Source organism: Lissotriton helveticus, chromosome 7 (genome assembly GCF_964261635.1).
Source record: "Lissotriton helveticus chromosome 7, aLisHel1.1, whole genome shotgun sequence".
NCBI classification, from domain to species: domain Eukaryota; kingdom Metazoa; phylum Chordata; class Amphibia; order Caudata; family Salamandridae; genus Lissotriton; species Lissotriton helveticus.
In genome coordinates this window covers 1,083,703,038-1,083,724,713 of record NC_136068.1, presented here as the reverse complement: position 1 = coordinate 1,083,724,713, position 21,676 = coordinate 1,083,703,038, and the positions used below count along the sequence as shown (strand labels likewise).

General features: G+C 49.1%; 1 protein-coding gene across 2 annotated transcripts in view; it reads right to left on the bottom strand.

Moving 5' to 3' along the window:
* Positions 1–21,676, bottom strand: part of RPTOR (regulatory associated protein of MTOR complex 1) — a 2,181,859-nt gene that overhangs the window by 439,362 nt on the left and 1,720,821 nt on the right. For both annotated transcript variants that reach the window (XM_078654105.1, XM_078654106.1), the window contains exons 25-26: positions 17,283–17,388; positions 15,124–15,238 (exon numbers count right to left, since the gene is read on the bottom strand). In XM_078654105.1, coding sequence (XP_078510231.1) covers positions 15,124–15,238; positions 17,283–17,388 — 221 coding nt within the window. The remainder of the gene's footprint in view (positions 1–15,123; positions 15,239–17,282; positions 17,389–21,676) is intronic.

The window sequence follows — 21,676 nt, the reverse complement described above, 5'->3', positions numbered from 1 at the left end:
GTCTAGGAACATTCATGAGTGAGGGATGGGGGGAGTGGCATCGGGGTGGCAGAAGCCCAGCATAGGCTAGGAGGGGTTGTGTATGTGTGTGTGTGTGTGGGGGCGGGGGGGTTAAGGAGACACTCTCCCAACCTAATGGAAGTAAGAAACAAGAGAAACAAGTAAGAAAACATGCAACAAATGGCAAACAGGGCCTAACAACTCCATTTAAGTCCAGAGATGAACAGAGCACAGGCACTCCAGCCATAATGGATAAGTCACTCCCCTGAGGGCTGAATCGAGGTGGCGGGAATCCTCTGTGACAAATTTTGTTCCACACCCACTCAAGACCCCCACATCCAAGAAATATGAAGATCAACATTGTTTGGAGGCGACAAGTGATCTGACAGGTGCCTAGAGCTTCCTGCCACTGAAGATTAGCACGTCAATTGGAAGTCATCCCAGGAGTCGTCTCCCTCTACAAGTTCGAAAAGGTCTCAGTAAGGATCCCCAGTGTGGTATTGGCCTTTCATTGCTGAGTCAGTGTGGGCCTGAATGAGGTGGGGACTGTGAGGGTATAGTGGCAGAAGGAGTGATGTAACAACCCAGGGCGCAGGGCGTAGTGGTGGTGGACATGTAGCCCTCTCCCTAACCTTATTTGGAGGAAGAAGGGAGGGAGACTCAAAGGAGAGTTTGGGGATCTGAAGGTGTGTATGTGGTGGGTTCTCCTGTGATGGGGACCTCATGAGAATCTTCCCTGTGGAAGGTTGAAAAAAGATCTTTATTTTCGTCTCTGTTCCAGAACTTCTGGGAGCCAGAGTGTAATCGGGCACTTGTTTGTTTCTGAGCTCAGGGTAAAGGGTTCTTTCAGTATCGAGGGCAGTTCTTGAGTTTGAGCAATATCATCTGCCAGAGATGGACCTGAATGACAGTAAGGTCAGGCTTGGGCTGAAGCCTGGGTGAGTCTGGGTCTGTGGAAGAGTAGGCCTCGAGGAATGGTGCTCCTTCCTATTATCATGTTCCAATTCAGAAGCCTCGGAGGATAGCACCTCCTGGGGTCTCCTGCCCATACATCACCGGAAGACCCAATTAGCCTGCTTCTTCTCCCTCTGCCCCAAAGACATCCTCCTGCCCGAAGATGTTGGGAGTGTCGGGTGAATATTAGCACTGCATTTTGTAGAGCGGCTGGCGCTTCTCCCTTTGGTACAAGTTAATCTCTCCGTTTTGGTCCAACCAGGGGATTTAGTGTTGCACCTAGGGCTGAACTGGAAGTTGTTCTCTCTTGAACCCTACCTTTCCCTGCTGTTATTTAGGTACAACCTGAACTCTTGCTGTTGAACGTAGGTGAGGGGTCCCGGTCCCGGTCCGGCGAGAAATCCTTGGTCGTGGCTTGCTGAAGCTGGTCAGATGTCGAGAACAAGTCCCTGTGGCTGGCATCGAAAAGGCTTGCAATCATTTCCTCATCATTGGGCTCTAAGTTCAAACCAGATGGAAGAAAAACCATCGGTGGTGGAGCCACTGCCCTGGTGCACTGTGGACTAAAAGTGGAATTACAACTACTCTTGTGACTCAAATTTGTTTTTCACAAAAGCAACCTGTTAATTTCCAGGCTCAATACTTGATGGCTGGAGTATTTAGAGCATGAATATGTACACCCACACATGCTACAGAAAGTAAAGCACTGAGTTGGACAGTTATTGAGCCCCTGGGTGATTTCTGATTTCTGAGCTTATGCACCGTCACACTCCCTCCTGGAGAGGTTTGTGACTGCACGCCATCACCACAACTGAGAGTCACATACTGTAGGGGCTCTGCTTAGCCCAGATTTGTAGAGCCATAGTAGGGCTGACCCCCAGGTCATCAGAGGCAACTCCCCCCCTCCCCCTCCAACTGGGTCTGACGGAGGATATGCTTCAGGAGAGGGTCAAACACTAGAAGAGGAAGGCAACCCATTGAATAAAAAGCAAGTAAATGTGAGTGACAATAAAAACAAACAATGGAAAGAAATGAGTGGGCTTCAGCCAACTGCAAGTTGTTGGTATGGGTAACAATACCCTTATGCCTAAACTGACAAGCGAGAATAAAAAATTGTGATAATTTCTTTTCTGTAAAGATATCAAGATAATAGGTTTATTTTTTTCATACAGATCGCCTCCAAATAATATTTTCAGCATTTGGCTCTGATGTTTAATATAACGGGTATAAGTTGCTTGCATGCAGCCAGGGCCTTGATACATTTGCTTATTTTTTATCTTGTCCAGCTATATGAAAACTCTATATTTGTGTCCTCCATCTATAGCAATGTTTGTATTATGTGTGCAAATAAGTAAAAGAAGAAAAATAACTAAACAAGGAAAAGTATGCATTGTAGAGGCAAATGACACTTAAGAGTTACAATTTGCTATTTGATTCACTGAACAAAGGAAACAATTACTTGTGGCAAGGATCTTTCTAGCAGATACTCTCTACCAGCAGATTCCTCACCTGTAGAATAACCCCAGACTGCATCCCAAAACTAGGAGAGCCAGCTTTGTTTCGACACTGGAAGCGGTGTCAAATGACACCACTGAAACCATATAATCGCCAACCTACGCACAACAACGCTTCCATCCGTTTTCTCCCCGCCTTTAAGGCGAGCGACGGACTAACATCGATAGAGTAGCGCAGGACTAAAACTGATCTGGGATCTTATTAACTTTCAATATAACGCATCCATGTGGGACGGGTCGGTGAGGAATTTGCAGGTAGATCCACCAGAAGCACAAGTTACTACTTGTGTAACGATATATCTGTAAGAGACATTAGTTAGTATTGGATTCCTTACCTTAAAATATCCCCAGGCGTCAGACTGGATCTGGAAATTTTTGCGTAGCAGTACCCTTGCGCGTCGGTAGGCGTCGTCTGCGGCTCCGCGTCAGTCGGCGGCGTCGTGGGCGCCGTGATGACGTTGTTGGAGTACTTAGACGCCGCCTCCGCGTGCTGACGTCAGTTCTTAGACACAGCTTTTCCGCGCCAGAAACGCAGAGCCATGTTAAAAAACCAACACTGGTGCCATTGAACCAGGGCCCTGAAAGGGGGTAACCCTAACCCTAGATACTGGTTCGCAGAACGGGGAGGATGGGTGGGTTGGTAAGGAATCTAATACTAACTAATGTCTCTTACAGATATATCGTTACACAAGTAGTAACTTGTGCATCTGAAAGAGACACGTTAGTATTAGATTCCTTACCTTAGAATAGATACCCCAGCAATACCAACCCCGGTGGTGGGTCTGCGAACCAATAATCACACCAGAAAGTCCTGGAGGACGGAACGGCCAAAGAAGCCATCCCTCCGGACTTGGCTGTCCAGGCAGTAGTGACTTGCAAACGTGTGCAGCGATGCCCCGTAGCTGCCTGACAGATGATCCACCGGGAGATGGTCCTCTTGGGTACCGCTTTCCCCTTCTTAGCGCCCACGTAACCAACAAAGAGTTGGTCATCCACCCGGAACTGGCGTGTGCGATCCAAGTAGAATGAGAGCGCACGTTTTGGGTGGAGACGGATGAGCCGCTCTTCCTCTTTAGAGGGATGCGGTGGCGGAAAGAAGGTTGGCAAGGTGATAGACTGCCCGATGTGGAAGGCCGTGACAACCTTGGGCAGGAAAGAAGGCTTAGTACGCAACACCACTTTGTCCGGATGGACAGAAAGGAAAGGTGGAGTACAAGAAAGGGCCTGGAGCTCACTCACTCTCCTGGGAGAGGTGATGGCAACCAGGAAAGCAGTCTTCAGAGTAAGAAGGCAAAGAGGACAGTTGTGAAGTGGCTCAAAGGGAGCGCACATCAGAAACGTAAGAACCAGGTTCAAGTCCCACTGAGGCATTACAAACGGAACAGGAGGGAATGTGTGTGTGATGCCTTTTAGAAAACTATTTACAATAGGGGACTTGAACAAAGAAGGTTGATCAGGCAGCCTTAGAAAGGCTGAAAGGGCAGAAAGGTAGCCCTTGATAGGGCCCAGAGCAGAGCCCTGCTGGGCAAGAGAAAGAAGGAAGAGAAGAACCTCAGAAAGAGGGGCAGCAAGAGGATCCACAGCCTTTGCTGTGCACCATGCCACAAATCTGTTCCACCTGCAGGTGTATACCGACTTTGTGGAGGGACGCCTGGCTGCCAGAATGACATTACAGACTTCAGGAGGCAAGTCAAATGGCCTCAACTGTCGCCGCTCAATCTCCAAGCATGGAGGTGGAGACTGGACAGGTTCGGGTGGAGGACCGTCCCCTGCTGCTGCGACAGAAGGTCCTCCTGAAGAGGCAGACGAACCGGGGGATCGACTGACATACTGAGTAGCTCTGGATACCAGTACCTTTGAGCCCAGTCCGGAGCCACAAGGAAGACTTGGGCCTGGTCGCGCTTGATCTTCTTCAGCACTCTGGGCAGAAGTGGTATAGGCGGAAAGGCGTACAGTAGACCGCAACTCCACTCCCGACGAAAAGCGTCTCCGAGCGAGTGCCGCCTTGGAAATTCCAACGCGCAGAACTGATGACATTGCGCGTTCTCTTCGGTGGTGAATAGATCTAACCAACCCATCGCTGAAAGAGGCCTTGCGCCACGTCCGAGTTCAGACGCCATTCGTGATCCATCATGCACCGACTGCTGAGCTCGTCCGCCCTGGCGTTCAGAGATCCTGCCAGGTGTTGAGCCACCAGGGTCACGCCCTGGTGTTCCAGCCACTGCCAGAGGCGCAGAGCCTCCTGGCAAAGGTTCCACGACCCCATCCCGCCCTGTTTGTTGCAGTACCACATGGCGGTGGTGTTGTCCGTGAACACCTGCACTACACTCCCCCGGACAGAGGGGAGGAATGCTTTCAGTGCTAGACGAATCGCCCGTAACTCCAACAGGTTGATGTCGAGCCGGGCCTCCGCCGGAGACCAGAGGCCTCTGATCTCCGCCTCTCCCATGTGGCCTCCCCAGCCCTGGAGAGACGCATCCGTCACAACTACGTGCTCCGGTTGGGGAAGGGAGAGGGATCTGCCGCTGACCCAATCGCGTTCCGTGAGCCACCACTGCAGCTGTCTCGCAGTGCCCTCCGAGATCAGGACATGGTCGGATAGGTTGCCCTGATGCTGGGCCCACTGAAACTTCAGGTCCCACTGCAGAGCCCGCATCCGCCACCTGGCGTGATCCACCAGTAGGATGCAGGAGGCACTCAGCCCCAGAAGCCGCAGCGTCAACCTGACCGAGACCCGGGATAACGGCTGAAAGATGGGAATCAGAGCCTGAATATCCCGAACCCGCTGTTTGGGAGGATAAACCCGAAACCGCGCCGAGTCGAGAACCGCTCCGATGAAAAGGAGCTTCTGAGAGGGGCACAGGTGTGACTTCAGCACATTGATGGAGAACCCCAGCCGGTGCAGGAGATCTGCCGTAGTCTGGAGGTGTCTGACGACTGTCTGGGGCGAGCCCGCCTTCAACAACCAGTCGTCGAGGTAGGGGAAGACTGAAACCCCTAACCTGCGCAGGTGAGCTACGACCACCGCCATCACCTTTGTGAACACCTGTGGGGCGCTGGTAAGGCCGAAGGGGAGCACGGTATACTGAAAGTGCTCGTGGCCAACCGTGAACCGCAGGTAGCGCCGGTGGGCCGGCAGAACGGGGATGTGGAAATAAGCGTCCTGCAAGTCCAACGCTACCATCCAGTCTCCTAGGTCCAGGGCAGCTAGGACCTGAGCCAGTGTCAGCATCTTGAACTTCTCCTTCCGGAGGAAGCAGTTGACGTTCCTTAGGTCCAAGATAGGGCGTAGGCCCCCTTTGCCCTTCTTGGGTACCAGAAAGTAGTGGGAGTAGCAACCACACCCTACTTCTGGCCCAGGAACGCGCTCGATGGCCCCCTTGGCCAAGAGGGCCGTAACTTCCTCCTGCATAAGTCGCAAATGATCCCCCGATACACGGTGGTTCTGCGGTGGCATGGCTGGAGGAGTCGCCTCGAAGGGGAGGGAGTAGCCCCTTCGGACGATCTGCAGCACCCACCTGTCCGAAGTGACGGTGCGCCAGTGGAGATGGTGATGGCGAACCCTGCCCCCCACTGGCGTCACATGGGCCTGAAAGCACAGACTAGGAGGGTTTTGAGGCGGATGCTGCGAGGGAAGGTGTGGACTGACCTCGCCGTTGTCCCCGACCGCCGGGACGGCGGTTCCCTCGGCCGCCACCGTGTTGGGTATTACCCTGCGGAGCGTGGCTGGCAGCACGTGTGGGTACACCCCTTCCGTGGCCACGAAAGGAGTGAAAGGCAGCCGATTGCTGACGCGGGGCTGAGAGGCCCAAGGACTTGGCCGTAGCCCTGGAGTCCTTAAAGCGCTCGAGCGCATGGTCTGCCTTGTCGCCAAAGAGGCGACGGCCGTCAAACGGCATGTCCATCAAAGTGTTTTGGAAATCGGCCGAAAAGTTGGTGGACCTCAACCAGCCGTGGCGTCTGACCGCCACCGTCGTTGCCATCGCTTTACCCAGTGAGTCGGTGGTATCCAGCCCACACCGTATAGATTATTTGGCTGCATCCCGGCCCTCCACAAGGGCTTGGCCGACTTTGGCCCGTACCTCCAACGGACACTCTGGCAGCACTTCCGCTACCGTATCCCACAGAGAGTGGGTGTAGCGGCCCAAGAGGCATGCGGTATTGGAAGACCGCAGTCCCAGACTAAGGGACGAGAAGATCTTTTTGCCGTACTGCTCGTACCTCTTGGATTCCCTGTCCGGCGGTGCCAACGGGAATGCTGTCTGGGAATTGGAGGCCTGGATGACCAGGCTCTCGGGGGTAGGGTGGGTGGAAAGGAAACATGGGTTGCCCGGGGCTGGGCGGTGGCGTCTGGCCGCGTTCCTATCTACGGGCGAACCCGTAGCGGGCTTGGACCAAGTGCCCAGAAGAACGTCGGTCAAGGCCTCATTAAAGGGCAGCAGAGGCTCGGCCGAGCTTGACTGCGGTTTAAGGACCTCAGTGAGGAGATTAGTTCTCACGGCCGCGACGGGGAGCTCAAGGCCCAAGGCCTTGGCAGCCCTCATCAACACCACACTGTAGGTTGCCCCCTCCTCCGAAGCCACGGTAGGAGGGGAGACAAAACCAGTGTCTGGAGAGGTGTCCAGGCCACTGGCCTACCCAAGGTCTCCTGCCCAGTCCTCATGAGACTGACACTCTCGGGTCAGAGGGTCCTCAGACCCTTCCCAATCCCCTTCATCACCCATCTCCTGAAACTCAGGGTTCTCAACTAATGGGGCCTGTTCATAGAAGTGAAACTCCCCAAACGACGTCTAGAGCGGCGCCCATCGCGGCCGTCCCGACGTCGGAACAGGAACGAAGGGGGCATCGGGGACGGCGCCGCCCGAGGATGGCGCCGGAGGTGACACCTGATGGTCCGACGCCGGGGAGGTCGTATGGTCCACCGGCGACGATCCAGATCCCGAAGAAGGTCTAGCAGGGTCCCGCTGCGCCGGGGCCGCTGTACCCTGCGGCGCCGGGCCCGAAGGCACCGGCGGCGTCGGGATTGTGGGAACCTGCGGCGCCGGGCCCGAAGGCGTCGGCGGCCGAAGCACCCGATGGCGTCGGGGCCGAAGCCCCCGACCCGTAGAGGCCCCAGACGGGTCCGCTAGGCCCGAAGGCGCCGCAGGGCCCGTCGGAGGAGAGAGTTTCCTCATGGCCATGAGAAAGCGTTCGATCTCCTCCGGCGTCGCGTTGAGCCCAGGGACCGGAGGGTGTGGAGCTGGACGCAGCGCCCGCGACTCCGACGGAGCCGCGTGGGTGGTGTCACCCGAACCCCCGGCCGCATCGCGCGAGCATCGGGGGGAGTCCGCAGAGCGATGACGCCTCTTGGACTTCTTGTGCTTATTACCTGACGACGACTTCGACCCGGAGGAGTGCGGCCTACTCTCGGAGCTGTGGTGGCTCCGAGCCCGCGACCTGTCCCTCGACCTCCCGTGGGACCGAGACCTCTCGCGGCGCGGGACCGACTGCCGGAGTTCGAGTCGCCTGCGGGACCGCTCCCGCCTGGCTTTCGAAGAGAGGGCCCGGCAGTCGGAGCAGGCCTTGTCGTCGTGATCGACGCCTAGACAAGTTAAACACAGGTGGTGAGGATCCGTGACCGACATCGTGCGGTCGCAATCCTCGCAGTGCTTAAAGCCAGGCATCCCTACGGCACCAATCGGAGTCGAAAGACTTCGAGAAATGATCAAAATGATCCAAAAAGTTAGTCAAAAATTTACTAGGGTTACTGCTTTTTCCAGATCTGCGCTTGCTGGCGCAGAAAAAAGAAGAACTGACGTCAGCACGCGGAGGCGGCGTCTAAGTACTCCGACGACGTCATCACGGCACCCACGACGCCGACGACGGACGCGGAGCCGCAGACGACGCCTACCGACGCGCAAGGGTACTGCTACGCAAAAATTTCCGGATCCAGTCTGACGCCTGGGGATATTCTAAGGTAAGGAATCTAATACTAACGTGTCTCTTTCAGATATATTGTTACTGCAGGTAAGTAACTTTTTCTTCTGATGGATACTATGAGCTGCATATTCATTAACTGTAGAATATATTCCAAAACAATACTCTTCCCAAGGGGAGGGTTGCTGAATGGTTAACAGAGGAACTCCTGCAGAAGAGATCTGAGGAAGTGTCCGCCCTTACACACTTTAGAATCTAAGCAATAATGCTTGGTGAAGGTGTGTGGTGAAGCCCACATCGCAGCTTTGAAACTTTTCACTATTGGAACTCCTCTGGCAAGAGAAGAAGCAGTTGATTTGTCTCTGGTAGAATGGGCCCTGATGCCTTCTGGAGTCTCCTTCTTTGCTCAAGCATAACAGGTCTTAATACAGAGAGTGATCCACCGCTTTGCCTTTTTAAGCACCACAATACCCCAGGAAGAGCTGGACACACAGTTGTATGTCTTTAGTGAGATCTAGTTGTAGCCTAGGATCCAACCTGTGGAACCACTCCTCCTTTGTGGTATGGGGCGACGGATTGAAGGACAGAAGTGCGATGGACTGACTTAGGTGAAAGGGGACACCACTTTGGAAAGAAAGCAACCTTTGCTCGTAAAACCTACATGTCAGAATAAAAGTCTGTGAAAGGTGGGTGAGAACTTAGGACCTACATCTCACTTTCTCGTCTGGCTGAGGTAAATCCCACTAAAAACCCTGTCTTTAAAGTCAACATTCTCCAAGGACCACTAAGCAGGGGTTCAAATGGAATTCCCATTAGAAAAGTAAAAAATAGGTTAAGGTCCCACTGGGGTACAACAAAGGGAAATGTAGGATAGAGAACTGTTAGCCTTTTGAGGAAAAGGATCATAAGTGGGGACTTGAACAAGGAAGGCAGGTCTGGAAGACAAAGGAAATTCAACAACGGGGCCACCTTGACAGTACCAACTGCACATTCCTACTGGGTAAGTGAAAGTGCAAACTGCAAGACTAGGACAATTTACTATTTTAAGGGGTCCAAGTTACTGTTGGTGCACCAAACCACAAAGCCAGTCTATCTTCCAGAGTCCGAGGACTTAGTGTAGTGCTTGTGGCAGACAAATAGTTGATTGGAGTTCCTGAAATTCTTTGTATTGGCTAGTTAGAATTTCAAACACCTATGCACATCTAAAAAACGTAGGATTTGATTGGGATGTGGAAGTAAGATGCCAGAATGCTATACTCGTTTAGGGGAAAATTAAACTGTCATGTCTGACATGAAGGATGGACTTGAACGCAAGAGACGCCTGTAAAAGAGTTATCAAAATACGTCTGTCACGTTTGGCATGAAGGACTGTGTTTGAAAAATTTAAGTAATGGATTCTTGATTGTTAATGTCAGCAATTCTCCTGTTCTCTGAGATGATATCAGGGCCAGTACTAATACAGTTTTCCTTGAAATGTATTCTAAATTCTATCTTATGAACAGGCTCAAATGTGCTTTTCATTAATTGAATAACCAATATTTCACCTCCTAGGGCACTGGTGGTTTATGACTGAAAGATATGCCCTCTATAGGCCTTTTAAGAATTCCTTTATGAAAGAAGAGAGGAGGTGGAGCTGGAGGTTTGGAATTTAGACAATATCCCACTTTAATGGAGATGTGGCCAAGGCTGGATTAAGGCATCTTTAGAAAACAGGGGACCACAATGTGCAAAAAATAATATAATTGGTCAAGTCCTTAGCTTGATATGTTCTTTTTGTGGTTGGTGTACTGACCCTAGTGGTGATTTTCCGAAAGATATCCAAAATGCCTAATTCTGAAACCTCATGGTGCTCAGAAGCCATACAGTCAAAGCCAGGGAATATGTGAACGAATTAAGTACTGGGCGTTTCTGTCTTCACAGGAGGACAAGAGCCTGGTCTAGGTGAATTGGAGCCAACAAGATCAGATGCTCTTTGGACCAAGTGGGGATTAAAAGAATGATGGTGCGGTGCTCGTTTGATGGCTATTCGTGTATTGAGGGGAAACAGTGGAAATGTAAAAGCTAACATTCCGTCCATTTAATCGAAAGTGCATTTCTCTCATTCCTGGATGCAATTGTCTGCTGTCACAGTATTGAATCCAGAGCCCACCGATTGAGCTCCCATTCATGGAAACCTCCTCCTACTCTGTTGAATGAGTCTGCTTGTGCGTGCCTCAGGGAAGATGCTACACTTTGAGTAATTTGCCGCTGTGCTTTGCCAATGCCCATATTGTTGGACCTTTTTGTGAGAGTGCTGGTGATTTGGTCCTGCCTTACCCATTGACATAATACATAGATGTGGTGTTGTCTTCCCATATCAACATGGATGAATGACAAATCCGAGGATAGGATGAGCCTAGGCTTTTGCAACTCGCTCAGACCTCGAGCACACTTAAATGGAGAGATGTCTCTATGTGCATCCAAGGGCCACATGTTAACAACTCTTGCAGGTGCGCTCACCAACCTTCAATGGAGACAACTGTGGCCATTACAACGGTGACAGGAATAGTAAAATAAAGTTCTTGAGGCATTTTTGCTCATTCATGTAGATGGTGTCATTCTGTTTTCTGACTAGTCTGACTGGGATCCTGCTAATCGGGACCCCAGCCACTGTGCTCTCTCCCTAAATTGGACTATGGTAAGTACTTGGGTTCCTTCCTAATTGGCTACTAGTGTATCCTTCTGAGTCCCTAGTATATGGTACTGAGATACCCAGGGCATAGGTACACCTGGGGTCTCCCATGGGCTGCAACATATGTATGCCACCCTTGAGAGACCACTCAAACTGTGACTACAGGCCTGCCATTGCAGCCTGTCAGCACTGGTGCCAGCACCACTCACAACAGATATGTTTCATTATATCTGAGGTCACTGCACTTAAAAGCTATAAGTCACCCCTAAGGTAGGCCTTTCAATCCCGAAGGCAGGGTGCTTGCTTGTATCTGTGAGGGTGCCCTGCATGAGCAGGACACCCTCTACAAACACAGGAGTCGATTATCTAGGCTTTGTAAGCAGCAGTCAGTTATTTTATACATATAGTGGACATCAAATCAATTACAAGATGTCTAACTATATATTGGCTGCACCGAAACTGGTTATGTTTGGTATCAAACATGTTGGAATCTTCCCCAATACCGATTCCTGTGTTGGACAAAGGATCCCTTGTACTGGGCGGGCTCCCCTGGGGAGCCCCCCTGTATCTGGTATCAGTCCTTCAGGGATTAACATTAAGCTAGTCCTGTGATGACCAAAGACACGATTCTCCCCTCCTGCTACTGAGCCAAGCTCGAGCAGGGGAAGGTAGGACAACAGGTTTCCTGTCACAGAGAGGTGTGACCACCTCCAGACAGGACTTAGTGTATTGAGCTGGGGGCGCTTGCCAACACCACCAGACTGCTCTGAAAAGCACATTTGGTGTCCTCCTTGCATACTCCAGTTCTAATGAGTTCAGGGAGCCATTGGCACCTGCTCTGGCACGAAACTGTACAAATGACATGGGAGTATCCTCCCCTCTGGGAGGGACCCCTGGTTCATCCCAAACCTTTCCTTTCGGTACTTAAGGGTTTACCTATGGGAAGCTCTTCAGATTCGTGATGGGGCAAGATTCCGATCCGAAACCACCTCTACTTCTACCGTATGGGCACTTCGGACTTCATTGGACGTCGCCTAGGGAACCAAGACCTCATCTGGGAAGACTTCTGCTGCTCCTGGTCTCGTCGTCCTGCCAGTCTTCTGCGTCGTCAGTTATTGTGCTTCATTTGGGTTCTTCTTCAGGCCTGTGAGCATCAAAAACACCAAAGGAATCTCCCTTGGAGTGGAGGAGTCACTCCCCTGCATCTGTAGACACAGTAACTAATCTGACCGGTCTGCTGCTCCTGACATCCTCCGGACTTCAAAAGGCCTAGCAGCACAGGTGGTGGTTCTGCAACTCCCTTGAGGTCTGCACTGTCCGCTCACCGAGTGTGAGGTCAGTATCCCTCGTCAAAACCGCTGGAACAGCCCCCGTGTGCACTGTGTCGACTTGCTGTTGTCAAGGCTTGTTGACTCTCTTCTCCAGAGATCTTGAGGCTCCAAGAAGCTCCAGCCTCCAGCATCTCTTCCTGCCAAGACCTACGTCCTCACCACAAACCCAATGCACCATGGGTCTGCATCTTTGGTGAGCTGCTTGAGGTTCTCTTGAGACTCATGTGCCTTCGGCCTGTGGGTCCCCTTGAGGGTCTTCTTTGGCTCCAGTGGGCTTCTCTGCTTGTTCGGGGCCTGCTCTGACTCTCCTGCACTTGGTGAGTCCCTTGGACCTTGCTGGTCTCGACACAGCACCTCCTTTATTTTCCACATATGTTGCTAAGGCTTGTTGGTCCTCCTGCCGGACACCGACCCTCTGGTTCGCGACTATGGACGTGGGACAGCTAGTGAACGGCTCCTGGTTTTCCACAGCGTCGCCTGGTTCTCACAGCTGCAGCTACAAGGTCACTGTCAACCCTCCTGCATCTTCCGTCATCAGTGGTCATTGGTCTTCTGTGCCTCCTGGTCACTCCTGAGTGGCACAGACTCTGTCCCCTCTGCTTACAGGTACTCCCCTTCAAGAATCCACCCTTGGATTCCACTGGACTCTTGCACCTTCTTCGCCAGCGGCATCTTTACTGAAGTCCTCCATTGTGGTCTACGGCAGTTTCCGGCGTCACTTTGCACCTATGCACCCAGCTTCCCTGGTGTAGGTATCCTGGTTCCTGGGGTATCCACAGGTGGGGTGACTCACCAACCTTCTATCTTCCACAAGGTCCTTTGGGAAGGGTCCTTCTGCAAAACTATAACTGAGACTTCCCCATTGAGTATGTGGCTGTGTTTCCACTCTGCACACGGCCTCCGTAGGGATCCGGGGAACTTACCTTGGATGGTTCCTTGAGTTCCCAGCTCTTCTAAGTCTTCTGGGTCAAATCTTAACTTAGGTTGCAGTTTGCATTCCACGATTAGTATATGGTTTGGTCCCCCCCTCAAGACAACTGTGCATTTTTGCTACTTACCTATTCTCCTTTTAAAATATTGTGTGTATTGTGTTTATATCTCTGGGTAGGAGATATACCAATGTGTTAGTGAGTGTGCATAATAAATATGACTATTTTTATAACTACACTGTGTGTTTGTTTTTTTCGTTCAACCTACACTACATGATTAGTAATGGTGAAATAATCTGCTTAACACTTCTTCTGGACTAAGCCTGAAAGTTGCTCTTCACAGCAACCACTTGGAGAGCTTTCTAAGGTTGCCTAAAACCACCAAAATCACCGTAAGGGTTGTCTGGATTAGTGCAGGGTGCTTCACTTAAATAAGTGTGCACCATATACTAAGCCAGCCTCCTAAAATCTAGCCAACAGAGGTAGGACGTTTTACTGTTATCTTTATAACAGCTTCGGAACTCGATCCAATGTGAGGCTTGTTCCTATAGATAAATACTTAATAGAAGATGCAAATTGGGAATTAAAGGAATGCAATAGAAGGCCACCCCCAGCATGGATGTATACTTCCAGATTGTTTCAGTATAAAGTAGCTAAAATGGGTTTGCCGTCATTTGCGGTCAGGTGGGTATGTGCTTCCAAATGGAATGACTTTCCTATATATCTATCCAGAACAGCTCCTAAAATTAAATTGCTTGTCGGCTTCATGGAAGATTTCCTCATATTGATGAGCAGAGGTATGCAGTTGAAAAGCTAGCTGTCTATGATAAACCAATTGTGAAGATGTGGGCACATGTCGTCGCCCCATCTTTTGAGCTGAGCTGCCAGTTGCTGGAAATTTCATTAAAAAGAAAAATTAAACAGTATATAGGATCCACTGTCTCAAACTTCAGAACCAGTTTGGGATGGTTCTCTCTCAAGTGAGTTTTTTAGTTTGCTCTCCAGACTGCCTTGTGTAAAGTGATGCTTGACGCGGGAAGTAACACAAGGGCTGACTCCAAACTGGGGCACACATAACATGAGCACAAGGAACTGAGAGGTTTTTGCACCTGCCTCTCAGCATCCACCCTGAGAAATGTTCATGAATATACAAAAGGGCAGGTCACACTGACTATGGAACCTGTCCTCACCGTCTATATTGTGCTATGGTAAACCAGGGGCATCCAAAATGGATCCCACTGATCTCAGTAATCAGACTCATACACACACAACATCTATTACACATGTGCTTTGCATACTACACTCCCACTTAACACACACACACACACAGGATGTCAGCACAGGTTTCTGGGTTTTCACATAAGAGGGAAACTTTACTCGAGAGGGGCCAGTAGACCACAATCTCACTGGCCCAGAATAAAAAAAGGTCTGGTCAACTCTATGAGACAATACGTTATTCTGCCACTAAACCTAGGCAAGAGATAGCAGTCCTCTGTCGATTAGGAGGGTATGCTTAATGCGCTGCTACAGGTCACTTGACAGGTCATGGACCTTGCATTTTTAAGGACTGACGTAGGCCCCTGGGCAGATGCTCGATTTGTGTAACTCAAAGACCAGAATACATCAGAATACCAGGTACAGGCACTCGGGACATGGGTTCATGTTCAAATACTATGCAGAGGACCATTCCTTTCCTAACAGTAACATTTTAAATATACAATCGTTTTATTTTGTGTTATTGCTGCCCTTTCCTTCTTAGGCATGTTATTGATTTTCAACCTCAATCTCTGGAGAGCTTCGCCTCTTACCATATACTGTCTTTATCTGCCACAGCAATGCATGGGGTGAAGGGATGGAACTTGATGACTGAGGGAACACCGGGATTGCGATTTATGAAGATTTGATCATCTAGCCTTGAAATACCTAGAATGGGAAAAAAGAATCTTTAAAGAATCTAAAAACCTTGGTTGACATTTTGAAAAAAAAAACCGTACACCACTTTCCATTTGCCAGTTTAGAACTGTGCCTTCAACATTTACAATTCCTTTTTTAAAATCATTGGCAGTACTGAAGTGACCTAGATTTTACCTTTGAACTTTACATTCTCAATACTAGATTTCACCATTGAGCTTTCAATTGCTGTTTACACATTACACCATTGCTCTTTAAATTGCCATTCACAGATTTCCCCTTTACGTGTGTATCCTGATTTAAAAGACTTCAGCTGTGTTTCCAATTTTCATTCCTAGAGTTCGTCTTTGGGCTTTATATTCTTAGTCCTAGATTATACCTTTTAATTAGGATCCGAGATTTTATCCCTGTTCTTCATACCCAATCCTAATCATTTCGCATTTGGGAGTTATATTACTGTAAAGTACACCTTCGCTTTTCTAGATTCATTCTCCCATTGTTCGCCTAATTCTATTTTCTAGGATTCGCCGAATTTACATTTGCCCCAGATATGCATTTGATATTTGTGCTTTATTTAATCATTCCTGGTTGGTCCTTTGAAAATAGATTCTCATTTTCAGACTTAAGTGCTTTAGAATACTGACATAGAAACAAAGGCATTTATAAAACAAATTCATTTATCAGTATGTCTCAGTTTCACCTTTATGCATTAGCTTCTCAGTACATACTTCATCCTGTTATTTAAATTCTCATTACAAGTTATTACCTTTCTGTTGTAGAGTCTCCAGTAAAGATATCTCCCTTTAACTTTAGATTCTAATCCTTAGATTTCACATTTGTGCTTCATATTTGCATTCACAGATTTCACGGTTGTTGTTTAGATTGTCACTTATAGATGTTATATACTCTTCTTTTTCTCCTTTTATCTCACTTTTCTCTGATGATGGGGCCATTTATTAGTCAGGGCTCGTGGCTATGCTGTTACTATCATGTACTTCTTACTTGTGATGTCCACTCTGAGGAGTAAAAGTGTGCAGTCTAATCCTTTAAATCTTTAATCCACCCATCCCATCCTGCCACTCTCTCTTTAAATCTTCCATCAGACCTCCTTTGCAAATTCCTTTATTTTTGCTCCTCCTATTCTGGTTCACTTGTACTCTCAGTTAATCTCATTTGTGTCACCCATCACATGCTCTCCATCTCATTGGTTATCTGGCTGTGCCAAACTCACACCTCTATTTTACATTACGAGCTTCGGAGATAACTTTATGGTATGTGGCATCAATGTGGCATGAGACCGGGACCATGACTTTATAAATTCACCCTGGGATTTTTACTGGAGGCGGTATGTGACATAGCTCTAAGTAGCACAGGCTCAGAAAATTACAAAGCTGACAGTGGATCTACCAGAAGTTTCCTTAGCCTTCAAATAACTTGAGTTCACATTTCACCACCTAACAGTGATAGTTCCCACACATTACATCAACATCAGAGCTCTGTATACATCAATTAAGATGGTCTTGGAGCTTGGCACTTCCTCTAAACTCTTTTTTTTCATTTATTTTAGATAATTGCCTCTGCAGAACAGCTTTAGGTCCCTAATTATCTAGCCTCTACTGTGCTGCAGTTGGGGGGTGGGGGTAGGGGGCGGGGGAGACCAACAAAAGGCTGAAGACTAAAGAAATAGAACTGAAAGTAGCATATGGAATTGTTAAACAAATGCAAAGGTGAGCTGAAAAATGAATGGTCAGCGATGTAGACACATGCCCCACAATAACTCACATAAGTCCCAAATATTCGAATTACAAAGGGACAGAGTTATCAGTAGCCATCAGTAGCAGACAGCTACATACGAATTTCACAAAAACACAATTAAGATATTAATATTCTCACTTCTAAAAACATGCCCCTTGATTCCCCTCACCCAACTCAACACCCCACAAATGGCTAACCCCCACTCACAACCCTTATCATGGCTTGTCAACTACACGCTCATCTCTAGAACCACATCACAGTTTCCTCACCCCATACTGCCCTTCCACCCACATCCATTTACCACGTTGGATCATTTGCTGTGCTTGCTTCCGGACACGGGCATTCCTTAGAAACCGCCACTCTCTCTCTTTTCGGATCTGGCTTTCGAGGTCGTGCTCCTCTGGGATCTTGAAAATAAGAAATAAATAATGAAAACACAAAACTGGCAAACAGCATGAAGAACATGTGTCACAGAGAGGAGTGCAAAAAGAAGGAAGGGCTCCAGTGAAGGGAAAAAAGAGTCAGACACAGGATGCAAGTGTCCCAATCTTCACAGACCAGAAATCCCAGCTTAAAGGAAAAGGAAAAGGATAGCCCAGTTAGAAAAGGAATGACGTCTATCCACTTTAAGGAGCCCTACACTTTATGCAGTTATCGTTAGGGGACAGTACTGCTTACAAGTTCCTGGTGTCTCTCACTATTTAACATTAGTGCTATCCTCTCTATATGTCTTTTAAGAACACTGTGCTTACGTCCAGCTTCATAACAGCAGCTGCAAAAGACTAGCTGTACAATGAGAGTCTGGCATTTTGATGTAGACAACTCTATTCTTTCACAATACTCCTCTTTCTCATTCATATCATGTCCTTTGCCTTCGGTCCTATCTTGCCCTCTTCCTCTGTTCTCTACGAGTCCCCTTTTTCATCTCTCTTGTGCTCTAGAAGCACTTTAGGACATCTCAGGGCGACAAAGTGATAAATAATGAATATAAGACCCACATTAAACAAAACCGAATGCCACGAAGCCTAGGTGCTTGCCCCTTTTTACTGCAACCATTTTCTCAAATTTGGACTTGCAGAGAAAACTAGAACGAGTGTGGGTGGGCTGATAATTAACCACCTAATGCAAATATGTCTTAGATTCTCCTCTGCAGAAGTCTACAAACATTTCCGTATATTCCGGAAGAACAAAATGCACATATACCCCACTTCAGGAGCATGCCATTCACCCTTTCTCTTGATGTATTTTTATGCGTTCAGATGACCCATTCACTTTGCCTCTCCTTTGTTGCTTGGTTCAATGTCGCTCTATCCCTGCATCTGCACGTCTCATCACAACCCACCTTTCCCTCGCTCCTTGTCATTCATGGCGTTCCATTTCCAAGATCTTTTTTTAAACAAGGGTTCCTATTGAAATCGCACAAAGGTACAGCCGGCAGGGGCACGAAGAGCCTTGTGCATCTGCTTCCATCTTCACAAGGTCAGGTGCACATTATGGAGCTGCCGAGCATGTATGTGCATGAAGTGAAAGCTTGAAATGACGTCATCCCACCGGCACTGCAGGCTAAAGATTTCCTTTTTTAAAAGATTTCCTATGAGAGGGAATAAAGGCAGTCTGTGCTGATCATGGGAGCAGTGGGGTGGAGCAGATAAATGATGGATGGAATGGGGGATAGCACTAGTGACATGGTGAAAGGTATGGTTAATACAAGGTCATCTCCTAAGGCTTTTGAACATGGGGTTGAAATAGACCAACCAGTTATTAGGGTAGCAAGACTATTAAATCCTCACACCCTACATTCGGCCTTTTTTAACCACACCCGAGCAACTGCAATTAAAGGGATACCTTGGTTGTTTGAGGTATTTTTATAGACCCGGCATGATGAAAAAGTGCCCCCTCGAATATGGTTGATTTTTAGGTGCCAGGATGAGACCTGATGAAAACAAGTTACTTACCTTAGGTAACGCATTTTCTGGTAGACATGATCTAGCAGCAGATTCCTTACATTTGAACTTCCATGCATCAGGCTGGATCCGGACGATTTTTAATAGCAGTACCCCTGACTTCGGGTGATGTCGTGTTTGTCGTCGCTGTGACATCCGCGTTGTCAATATAACCGCCACACCGGCCCTCTGACGTCAGTACTGATGTCAGTACTTTACACGACCTTCCACGCCAGAAGCGCAGAGCCATAAAGTAACAGACCGTAGTGTGTTAAAGGCAAGTAGGGCCCTGAAAGGCAAAAGCCCTCAACACTAGAACCAATCCGCAGTGCGGGGACGATGGGTGGGTCAGTAAGGAATCTGCGGCTAGATTATGTCTCTACCAAATAAGGCGGGACCAAATGTAAGTAACTTGTCCATTTGATAGAGATATCTAGCCGCAGATTCCTTACATTTGAACAGATATCCAAGCAATGCCATCCACGGAGGGATTGCAGAAAGGTTTCGACCAGGAAGTCCTGCAAGACTAAGTGACCAAACAGACCTTCTCTCCGAACCTGGGAATCCAGGCAGTAGTGACTGAAAAACGTGTGCAGCGAAACCCACATGGCCGCTTGGCAGATATCTGAAACGGGAACACCACGCTGGAGAGCCGCTTTTGCACTGGTTGAATGGGCTCTAAATCCTTCAGGAGGATCCTTCTTTGCTGAGGCGTAACAGATTTTGATACAGTAGATAACCCAGCGATATATAGTCCTCTTTTTGATAGCACACCCTTTCTTTGCACCCACATACCCTATAAAGATTGGTCATTCACCAGGAACTCTATGTTCGATCGAGATAGAACGATAAAGCTCTTTTTAGGTCCAGACGATGGAGACGCTCCTCTTCCTTGGAACTTCGCGGAGGTGCATAGAAAGTGGGTAGAGCAACTGACTGCCTCATATGAAAGGGTGTTACCACCTTAGGTAGAAAAGATGCCCTCGTGTGGAGCACCACTTTATCCGTAAAGACTGTTAGGTAAAGAGACTGAGGCCAGTGCCTGCAATTCGCTCACCCTCCTGGCAGAGGTTATTGCCACTAAGAAGGCTGTTTTGATGGTGAGCAGCCATAGAGGGCAGTTGTGCAGTGGCTCAAATGGTGCACACATCAGAAAGGTGAGAACCAAATTAAAGCCCCACTGTGGCATAATAAAGGGTGAAAGGGGGGGGGGGAACAAGTGGGTTAATCCCTTCAAGAATCTCTGAACAAGAGGGGACTTGAAAAGAGAAGGCTGATCAGGCAGCCGAAGAAAAGAGTAAAGGGCCGTAAGATAGCCCTTAAAGGTGCCCAGAGCAGAGCCAACGACCCCACCCCACCTTGATTGTTGCAGTACCACATGGCGGTTGTGTTGCCCCTCAACACCTGAATTAGCCTCCCCTTAATGGACGGCAAGAAGGTTTTTATTGCCAGCCGGATCGCCCGAAGCTACAACAAGTTTATATGGAGCCGTGCCTCCACCAGAGACCAGAGTACCCAGTTCTCCACCTCTCCCAGATCGCCGCCCCAACTCAGAAGGGAAGCATCCGTCACAACAGTGAGGTCTGCATGGGGAAGGGAGAGGGTTCTGCCTCTGAGCCAATCGCGATTTGATAGCCACCACTGCAGGTCTTTCTCAGTGTCCTACGAGATCTGGACCAAGTCAGTGAGATTTCTCTGATGCTGCGCCCATTGGAACTTCAGGTTCCATTGCAGAGCCCGTATGTGCCATCTGACATGGTCCACAAGAAGGATACAAGAGGCCATGAGGCCAACAGCCTCAGCCTCACCAAAATCCCGGAGAGGGGCTGAAATATCGGTATCATAGCCTGAATATCCTGGACTCACCTCTTGGGAGTATAAGCCCAAAACTGCACCATTTCAAGAACTGCTCAGACGAAGGTGAGCATCTGAGAGGGCATCAGGTGTGACCTAGTCACATTGATAGTGAACCCCAGCGAATGCAAGAGGATCGCCGGAGTCTGGAGAGGGGAGACGACTGGGACGAGCCTGCCTTCAACAACCAGTCGTCGAGATAGGAGGAAGACTGGAACCCCTGATCTTTGCAGATGAGCTGCTACCAGCGCCATCACCTTGGTGAACACCCGCGGGGCACCAGTGAGGCCAAAGTGGAGCACAGCAAACTGAAAGTGATCCTGGTCCACTATAAACTGCAAGTAGCGATAGTGGGATGGTAGGACTGAAATGTGGAAATAGGCATCCTGCAAGGCCAACACGACCATCAAGTCTCCTGGGTCTAGGGCAGACAGTACCTGAGCCAGAGTGAGCATTTTGAATTTCTCCTCCTTGAGTGAGTAGTTGAGGGCTCGGAGGTCGAGGATAGGACATAGGCCTCCGTCCTTCTTTGGAACCATGAAATAGCGGAAATAGCAACTACGGCCTATTTCTGGCTCTGGAATCCTCTCTATAGCTCCCTTGGCCAAGAGAGCCTTGACTTTTTTGCGGAATAGTGCAATATGATCCTCTGTAGGCCAATCGTGAGTTGGAGGCATAGAAGGAGGTGTAGTCTCAAAGGGGAGGGAGTATCTCCTTCGGACTATCTGCAACACCCACCTGTCTGAGGTGATGCTGCACCAGTGGTGGAGGTGATCGCTTATCCTGTCACCCACTGAATGCTTGTGACCCAGAAAGACCGGACTAGGAAGGTTTTGCGGTGGAAGAGGGGATGGTAGCTTGGCTCGACTTCTGGACTCCCGACCCACGAGGTTGGGAT